This window comes from Myotis davidii, unplaced genomic scaffold, assembly GCF_000327345.1.
Source record: "Myotis davidii unplaced genomic scaffold, ASM32734v1 scaffold411, whole genome shotgun sequence".
Lineage (NCBI taxonomy): Eukaryota > Metazoa > Chordata > Mammalia > Chiroptera > Vespertilionidae > Myotis > Myotis davidii.
Window position 1 is genome coordinate 36200 of NW_006282917.1, and position 10472 is coordinate 46671.

General features: G+C 37.4%; 1 protein-coding gene across 1 annotated transcript in view; it reads left to right on the forward strand.

The window, feature by feature from the left end:
• Positions 1-10247, forward strand: part of KDM6A (lysine (K)-specific demethylase 6A) — a gene marked incomplete at its 5' end in the record, with an annotated part of 46441 nt that extends 36194 nt beyond the window's left edge. The window contains 3 exon segments of the mRNA XM_015561896.1: positions 6438-6564; positions 8002-8172; positions 9382-10247. Of these exon segments, the coding sequence (XP_015417382.1) occupies positions 6438-6564; positions 8002-8172; positions 9382-9411 (328 nt within the window).
• Positions 10248-10472: the final 225 nt, after the last annotated feature.

The following is a 10472-nucleotide window of genomic DNA, read 5'->3' on the forward strand; positions in this document are numbered from 1 at the left end:
AGTGAGTGAGTGAGTGAATGAATGAGTAAGTGAATGAGCAAGTAAGTGAATGAGCAAGCAGCTAAGGGGCTGGAACTTCTGCCCTGTTGCTATGGCAACAGGGCAGAAGTTCTGGCCCCACTCCCGGCTGCCTGAAGCCCACCCAGGGGAAGTTCCCACCCTGCTCCCAGCGGCCTGGCGCCCCTCTCATGGCTGCATACTGAATTACTAACATCTTGAGGACATAGCTCTGTCTTATCCTGATTCACCTTCAGTGCCTGGCCTAGTGCCAGGGACCTGAGAGGGTTTGCTGAGTGAGTGAATAGTGAGTGAATGAGTGAATGAATGAGCAAGTAAGTGAATGAGCAAACAGCTACCCATCAGGATACTTTGCATTCCGCTCTGGGCTACCTGACGCAAACCCTAGGAAGTTCCCACCCTGCTCCCAGCGGCCCCACTCCCCTCTCCCGGCTGCATAGTCCGCACAGGGTAAAGGCGGCCTGGGTGTGCATTTTGGCAGATTGGTGCATTAGCACCTGCCAGCCTCGGATCCCCGAGGGAGGGCCGTTTGTGGGCGTGGCTGGTGGCAGATCAGTGCAGGAGGGCCGTTTGTGGGTTTGGCCAGTGGCGGATAGCTGTGGTTCCACCGCCAGCCCTGAGTCAGGTCCCATACAGGCCGCCTGCTGCCCGGGTCGCAGATAGCAGGCCCGGATGGCAGCAGGGCAGGCAGGATGGCGCTGTCCCACCCTGCCTGCAGTATGCACATTAGCCGCCATCTTTGTTGGCAGTTAATTTGCATATCATCCTGATTAGCCAATGGGAAGCATATCGGAGGTACAGTTAATTACCCTATTTGTCTTTTATTAGATAGGATGCTATACTTTACATCCCATGCTGTTTGTGTGTGTGTGTGTGTGTGTGTGTGTGTTTAATTTAAATTCTTTATTGTTTAAAGCAGTGGTTGCCAATCTTTCCGACCTCCTGGACCACCAGGTCTGCAGACTACCGGTTGGTGACCACTGGTTTAAAGTATTACATAAGTCTCCTTTTCCCCCATTGACCTCTCCCCCCATGACTGTTTTGTAACATCCAATTTGTACTTCTTAATCCCTTCACCTTTTTTACCCAGTCCTCCATCCCCCCTCCCATCAGGCAACCATCAGTTTGTTCTAATAGAAAGGTTCTTTTAGATGCAGTTGAATGGGTTAATCTCAATGGTAGATATACCAGTAAATATGGTGTAAATTGTTGTAATCATGTTGGATTATTAGCAAGTTAATTTAATGGTAGTATGTTTCGATATGTTGGAAATTCCGGTTTCTTGACCAACTGCTTATGATAATAAGCAGTTGAGTGCATTTTAAAATGTCAAAAACAGAATTCCAAAGAGCCCATTTTCTACTGAAAAATGCAATATTAAAAATCTTTGATTTAGGAGAAGCATATCAAGCAGTAGCATGCTGAGGAGTAGAAAGTTAATTTTCTAAAATTTCAACAGTACCAAGTCCATTGAAAACCACTCCCCACAAACTTTTTTTTTCTTTTTTTACTTAAAATTTTTTTTCAGTTACAGTTTACATTCAATATTACTTTGTATTAGATTTCTTTCAGAACTAACAATATTTTTGTTTTCCCTTTTCTTATAAACATTGTAGGTTAAACTGTTAAGTATTAACTCCCTTTCCCTTTGATTCCCATTTTTAAATGGACAAATGAAGTGTTCTACAACACTGGTCATAGCCAGTTGGCCTAATAATTGAATGAGACGGTATAGTTATGAAGACCACTCCATAGATAGCATAGATCCCAGTGTAGTTGTCCTAGGCCAGTGATGGCAAACCTGTGACATGCGTGTCAGAGGTGACACGCGAACTCATTTTTTTGGTTGATTTTTCTTTGTTAAATGGCATTTAAATATATAAAATAAATATCAAAAATATAAATCTTTGTTTTACTATGGTTGTAAATATGAAAAAATTTCTATATGTGACACGGCATCAGAGTTAAGTTAGGGTTTTTCAAATGCTGACACGCCGAGCTCAAAAGGTTCGCCATCACTGTCCTAGGGGGATCTTCTAATACAATATTGGGTTGCATTTGCAATGCTTTTTTATAACATTGAGCTAACAAAATCTAAAAATTCTAAAACTCTGCTTTCTCATGGTTAACATATATTTGCTTTCATACTTGTTTTTTCCACCCGAGAGGTTAAAGTTCTTAACACATTGCGGGTGGATTACGAGAATTCTCGTGTTTTCTGTTCTGAGACTTGTGGCCAATCACGAGAATTCTTTAAAAAGATATTAGCTTGTAAGAACATGTAATAAATAACTTCAAAATGCAATGGGTATTTAATTCTAAAGCGTGCCTTTAACATTTATGTAAAACGTTTTTTGTACTCGTTCAATAGAAACTTATTTGGCCACTGGATAAAGCTGGCAATAAAACTACTGGTCTGCAATTTAAGATACTAGTTTTATTATTGACTGAGACCTTGATTTTCAGCCATGTGGTTGATTTAAATGAAACTGTTAACGTCTTACTGACATTTAGACCCTCACTGTTGTCCTAGGGGCAATACCACCCTGGAGTGATCGGTGGCAAGTGTGTTATGAGGGCTCATGTTGTTAGCTTACTTTTCCTGCATGGCTCTCTCAGTAAGAGGGATTGTGCAAGGCAAAGTGCCTCTTGGAAACTTGAGTTTGTACACCATCTACTTCTCAATGGCTGAGATTGTTAGCATAACATCTTTAAAAGTGCCATATCAAGTTAACCCGTGCCTCATCTCTCTCCACACTGACGGGAAACTTAGCCAAGTTGCCCCCAGAATGTCAGAGTCATTCCATTGTTGCCTTAATTTCAACATAATATCCTGGCACCATGGCTTCATTCCTTTATTTTCCTGCCTCCGAAACCTCACCCCAAGATTAAAATCTTGTAAGAACAGTTGTTTGCTCCCATATTAACCTTTGTTCGTGACATTTCTTCTGCCTGGAAAGTACCTTCCTCCCACCTTTCCTTCCCGCTCACATCTAAATTGACAAGTTCTTTATCCAAACTTCTGTGATTCCTACCTCCCCTCACCTGAAGCTGAGCTTTCCCTCCTTTTAGCATCCATGGTATACTATGTCTGTTTATCTTTTGCCCAATTCATGAATACATTGTACATGAGCATTTGTCCTAATGTTACTGTCTTTAGTACTTTAAGTATATTTTTATTTCTATCCCCTACCTGAAGTCATTTTCTAAAACGCCATCCTTCTTTAGCTTTCATCTTGTGGACTGGTTTTTGGGCGGATTAGATTCTACTGTGTAACCTCAAACACACCAAGCCCTCAATCAGCCTTTTCTTGGCTTTCTTCCAAGCCAGAGCTGTCTTTAATATTCCCCGCCTTCTTGTGGTAGTCTTTCATCCAAGCAGCTAAAAGTAGGGGTTGGATCCTGAAACCACATTGATCCTTAAAAGTCAAAGAATTCCCTGCCTTTCTATCCCCTGATTATTTTTGACCCTATTCCTAAAATGCATTTATTAAAAATGCCGTATCTTCTACAATTTTATACTTTTTGCTAGTGATTTAATATGTTGTTTTTAACAAATGAATTATTAACTGCTGTAAGATATATTTATTAAAATTCTGCAAAACTGCCCTAGCCAGTTTGGCTCACTGGATAGAGCATCGCCCTGGGGACTGAAGGGCCCCAGGTTCGATTCCAGCCAAGGGCATATACCTTGATAAAATTCTGCAAAATTAAAATGAAGAGGAAATAACAATCCTGATCTGGTTTGATATTTATTTTTTAGCTTTTCAATACACTCAAACATGTCTAGGATTAATCAAAGCAGAACAGATTACTGTTAAGTCTTAAATATTATACCTGTATCTTCTCTAGTATCCTTTCCCTAAATTTCTGTAGTTTCTGATTTTTCCCCACCCTTTGACTGAATCAGATTCTTTCTTTAGGAGCTGCTCATTGGTGGACTTCAGAAGAGCCTCTGTCTCTCTCAGTTCTCTTGAATTCCAATGGCTACCTTTTGAAAAATGGGAATGAACGTGCAATTTTAATGTTAAGAGCAAAGAGAAAACCACAATGTGGTTACTCATTGTCAAATCAGATTAATAGAGCTGTGGGTTTTCTAAAGTTCCAATATCTCACAGAATAAAAATTCTGGAGCTGTGATTTCATACACAGAATACTCATGGCTTAATATTACTAGCAACCCTAGCTCTAATCCTTTATTGTTTGTAGGAAAGTGGTATAATGCATTTTTCTAGATGAAACTACCAAACTAACCATAAATTATAAACTACCATCTAATTGTCAATGTAGTCAGTAGCATTGGAGTGGAAAATTTCCTCATGAGTAAAGAGTGGGATAATAATACTCCCAGAACCACGGCTCTGTGTTTGGAGGGGTGGGTGGGGGATTGCGCTGACTGAATCTCATCTTCAAAAGAGAAAGGGGGAGTAGGTAAGAATACGTGGAAGAGAGCACTGTGTGAGATAGTGAGGAAAAGCTTGAGATTTCCTGCTTTTATAAAACCCCAGCCCAACGACTTAAAAAATAGCTTTATGACATCAGACAAATTTAGCTTCTGAGCTCGAGTCTTATCTGCACAGGATTGTTAGATGCCTAAGTGGCATAATAGTGTGAAGTACCTAATACCCTGCCTTCTGTCTGGTCCTCATTTTTTATTTATTTAATTGTATTGTTTTATCATTTTTGTTTGTTTTCCCACGTGGGAGCATAGTAGGGTCTGCCAATCTTCTAGAGGTCTCTGCAGAGTTGTAGGCATTATTTTCCTTTGAAAGAGACCTTATATTGAAGCCCTGGTTGGAAAACTTGTTCAGTAAGAGCAGGGCCTTTAGAGGTGAATTGTATGGGACACAGGGTGGGAAAGGGGGAAGAGCAGGTACTGTTTAAGAGCTGGTGGCATGGTCTGAATTATATTCTGTCTGTTTTTACATGATCTAAATTTTTGCTTTCTCCCTTCCCTTTCAGGAACACATATCACATATGCACACACACACACTCACACAGAGATAGAGAGAAAAAAGGAGAGAGCTGTCCTAGCTTTGATTTACAACCATAGTCTAAAGCAGCAGTCGCCAACTGGTGGTCCACAGACCACTGGTGGTCCATGAGGTCTGAAAGGTTGGCGACCGCTGGTCTAAAGCATTATTTTGTTTCTGAGTAAGTTAAATGTGCAGGAATTGCTGAACAAACTGAGAAATTTCTTTTAATATGATGCATAATGGTTTTGCCTTACAGCTAGCTGTGAAGTTGATATTGCTATATGTTTGTTAAATAAGTTAAGTTTTACATATATTTTTAGTCATCTTTTATCCTGGCTTAATGCACATGGGTTCTGATAAGTGACAATACCTTAACCTAGTCACTTATAAAATAACAAGGAAATATAAATTAAGAGAAGTTAAATGTGCTATTACTTATCATACATTAAATTTTAGTTATTCAGTAACCAAATGTTTATTGAGTACCTACTATATGCCAGGCACTGTCATAGACAGAGAGTAGACAGCATGAATAAAACAGATATGACCTTTTGCTTTCAAACAATACTCAGTTGCTAAACCCATTTCCTTTTCTTTAGGGTATTTTCACTGTCTCTGAAGTTTAGAAGGAAAAGTGCCTTAGAGATCATCTCGTCTAGCCTCTCTGTTCAAATGGAGAATCTGAGCCTAAGATTCAGAGGAGAGTTAAGAGAATTTAGCAGACAATTTCAAGCAATGACAGCAAACTATAGGAAAGTCACGAATTGTGAGAATTCACTATATTGTTAGCATCATAAGTATGAGTTTAGAAAAGCCACAAATTATAAACTTAATTGTGTTTATAAATGCAAGATTCTATATTATCTCTAAGTTAAAATAGAGGATTTAAATGTCTTCTTTAGTGCTATAGTGAAACAATTTGGTATTGTGTGGTGACTAAACACATAAATGGTTTTCTACTTATAGACTCAAAAGTTTCAAAAGCATCGATATAGATGATGCTGTTTTTGATTGTCTGGGTAGTACTAATAGAAATAACATGCCTTCCTGCCTTGCTAGAATAATAGTTCAGATCTGGAATTCAGACCCCTTATTTCAAGGATGAGAACATTGACTCCCAAAGAGGTCAATTTACTTGCCCAAATAAGAGCCAAAAGTAACAGCTTATATTTAAGCAAGGAATCATGTTTTGCATATTAAGATCATTATATTCAGATAAAATTATTCTCAACTTTAACTGATTTAATATTAATATCAGAACTGCTGAACAGTAACCCCATTTTTTTAAAATCTCAGAATATATCTGAGACATTGACAAAAGACAAAAGAAGTCACAGATATTAGAACTGAGTCTCTTGGCATTATTTCTAATGATATATCTTTTATGCTAAAGACATTCAATATTCAATTGCTGGTCACAAATAATTTTTTCCACTACAACAGGTATTGTCTTCTAAGAACCCTGAAGCAATGTCAGACATTGAGGGAAGCTCTCATTGCTGCAGGCAAAGAAATTATATGGCATGGGCGGACAAAAGAGGAACCCGCGCATTACTGCAGCATTTGTGAGGCAAGTGACTTGTTCTTCTCCACCCCTAGTTTTATAAAGCCTCTTAACTCTCCACTTTTTGTTTCTTTAATTATTTTTAAAAATATATTGAAACTTTTATGTAATACATTTTACTGAAATTGTAATTGTATTTAAAATCTTATTTTCTTGTAACTTAGCTATTAAAATTTAATCTGATGTATACTATTTTACTAACTGTGGAGTAACTCACAGTATCTACTACGGAGTCATTTATATAATAGATATTTAACAGATGATAATCATCAAGAAGTGTAGGCTTGGAATTTTGAACTGTGAACAACCCAGAAGCAGACAGATGCCAATAAACTGGATGTAGTTCAGTATCGCTACAGGCAGGTCAATGTTAAGTCCTCTTTGGTACAGTTCACAATACATTGGCCAGTGTGCTGAGGCCAAGGCTTGCAAGAGATGCAGAAATGAAGAAGATAGGGCACGTGAAGGAGCTCCTATTCTGTTCAAAGAAGACAAATTATGAACAACTAATTGTAATGTACATGAGACTTGTGAATGCACAGTTGGTCTTACTGTTATGACAACACTGGGGCGAGGGGTGACCAAATTTTCCTTTCTATCTTGGTATAAGAGTTCACTAAAGTATTAGCATTTGAGTCTATCCTTAAGGATGAGTATGAGATTTCAGTGGACTAAAAAATGATGAGAATTGGAGGTAGAATGAATGTTATTATGAACTATAATAACAATATGGGAAATAAAATGGCTTATCCATAAAAGGGTAAGTTAGTCCAATGTGGCTGGAACTTACCAGAACAGACTGCAAATTATAAGTCTATGTAGTAGGAAGCTTACAGAGCATCTTGAATGACTTTAAGGAATTTGATATTCTGAGGTCATTGAAGCCATCAAAAGATTTTGAGCAGGCAACCAACTTGAATATGTGTTTTGAGGTTTGAGGTTTGGCTAAGCACTAAGCACTATGATATGCCTTGGAGGTGCAAAGATGAGTAAACATAGTCTTTATCTTTGAGGAGCTCAGTCTATAGGGGAAGACAAATATCCACCCATAGTGCCCAGTATGAGCACTATGCATGAGAAATAAAAGAAAAATGATGATCACTTTTACCTGACTGTATAGTAATGTTTCAGATTTAGAACAAAGTAAACTGACCTTTATTAAACTTTTGAATTACGCTTTTGCCAGTGGTTATAATGAGTATGCCATTCCCTTAGGCCACTCCCCTGAATATACATTGCCACGCATGTCTCTGGGTTTGGTGCAAAATAAATCTTGTTCAGTAAAGAATTTTAAACATGGCCGTGTTTGTCTTGGTACCTACTTCGAACTAGAGACAACTGTCCACAATTCCATGTAAAGTAGGATTCTATGATTTTATTAAAGGATTACAATAAGTAAATGCCACTGTTGCAATTGAATGCTTTTTTTCTTGTATAAAATAGGTGGAGGTTTTTAATCTGCTTTTTGTCACTAATGAGAGCATTTCTCGAAAGACCTACGTAGTGCATTGTCAAGATTGTGCACGAAAAACAAGCAGAAACCTGGACAATTTTGTGGTGCTAGAACAGTACAAGATGGAGGACCTGATGCAAGTCTATGACCAATTTACATTAGTAAGTGAAATCAACATGTGAGTACATAGTTAGCTGGATAGGAAGCGGCATTGTTTGTTCTGCCACCTGATAAACAGGAGGTATGAAATATTTAAATTTTATTTTGGCTCGTTAGATATTGCATGATGTTCCCCTCCTCCACGTCCAAGTATTTATTCCTATGAAGTTAGCATATTTTATTTTCACTTTCCTTCCTGGGCGAGACCAGCCTAAATAATACCACAGTAATTACATTTTAAAATCTTTGTGTGCTTTTTGAACACTATCACATTGTCACCTCAGTTGATAAAATTTTTGTGTACACACAGGGTATTAGTGTCAACAAAATGAATCAGTAAATGTGCTTTTAAATATACTTCTGCTTTTAGAGCTAATTGTATTTATTTAAAATTTTGTTCTTGCCGGAAGTATTAACCTCATGAGAATATTTGTTAATCCTCACCCAAGGATTCCCCCCTCCCCACCACTGATTTTTAGAGAGGGAGGGAGGGAAACATCGGTGTGCTACACCATCTGTTGCTTCCCATACGTGCCCTGATCGAAGCTGGGGATTCGGCAACCCAGGTATGTGTCTTTAGCTGGGAATCGAACCCAAGACCCTTTGGTGCTTGGGCTAACCACTTGGCAACACTGGCCAGGGCAACCTTATGGGGAATATTTGATGGAGCTTAACTTCCTGCTGCATTATACACCTTATAAAATTCAAGTATACTTATAAATTGCACACAATTTTTAACTTTCAAACAGCAGATGCTTAGGGGGAAGCACATCACTAGTTTTATAAATAGGAAAATAATTTATGAATTGTTGATTTCCTCCAATACATTTCTCTTACATATGTGATTAGAAACTGAATTTTTGAAATTTAGCTCCTGATATTTTCATCTGAATGGTCTTCCAGGTTGCTTGAAGAAGAAGAAAATTACCTGGAGTATGTTACACAAAATGCATTATCTAGTTGATAGGTTCTGAAGCAAGTTACTAATGAAATTATAATTGGTTTGTTGTTATTTTCTACAAGTCTTTTTTTTTTTAGAGTCATCTAAAAAATATGCTCAAACTAATAATGTTCTTGACTTTCAATGTTCTTGAGTTTATGACTTTGGTGAAGTAGTACAGAAAAATGCCGGTGCACTGAGTAGGGTAATGGTCAGTAAGGGAGGTTATAACTTTGTATACCAAAGTAACGTCCCTCACTTTTATTTTTAGGCTCCTCCATTGCCATCTTCCTCATCTTGATATTGTTCCATGGACATTAAATGAGACCTTTTCTGCTATTCAGGAAGTAACCCAGTTCTGCACCACTGGCTTTTAGAGCTGTCTCATAAGGCTGCTGGCTGAAACTGTGTCTATGCAACCTTCCAAGTGAGAGTGTCAACCAACTGGACTGAGGAGGGAACTACTCCTACTCCAGGACTCTCAACGCTGATCAGCTGTACTTCAGAAAGAATAATAATTTCCATGTTTTGTATATATCTGACAAAACTGGCAACATCATACAGACTACTGACTTGAAGACAACCTCTTTTATATTTCTCTCTTTCTGGGCTGATGAACCTGTTTTCATCCTTTTCCCCTTCAGAATTTTCCTTGGAAAAAAAAATACTAGCCTAGCTGGTAATTTCTTTGTAAGGTAGTTAGCAAGTTTAAGGCTTTCTTTGGTCAACTTTTTTTTAATGTGAAAAGTTAGGTAAGGAACTTTTTTACTGCTTTTATGTTTTTCTGTCTTGTTTTGAAACCATGGCGGTTATTACACTTTTGGTTCCTAAATGAAATGTTTAAAAATTAACAGCCAAGTCACAAAGATAATGGATTGCACATAGACTAAGGAATAAACTTCAGATTTGTGATTTTTGTTTCTAATCTTGATGTAAATTTACACTATTTATAAATACATATTTATTGCTTGAAAATATTTGTGAATGGAATGCTGTTATTTTTTTCCAGATTTACCTGCCATTGAAATTTTAAGGAGTTCTGTAATTTCAAACACTACTCCTATTACATTTTCTATGTGTAAATAAAGCTGCTTAGCATTGTACAGAAACTTTTATTAAAATTGTTTAATGTTTAAAGAGTTTTCTATTGTTTGAGTTTTAAAAAGATTTTATGTACAGTGCCCAGTTTTTGTTCATTTTTCAAATCTGATTATATATATTTTATATATACTTATGTATGTATATATAATATATATAGAAATCTGGATATATATGTATAAAGATTTAGAACTTAAAATTTTCTCGTTTTAAGTTTCACATCTATGGTAGATTTTTGAGGTGTCTACTGTAAAGTATTGCTTA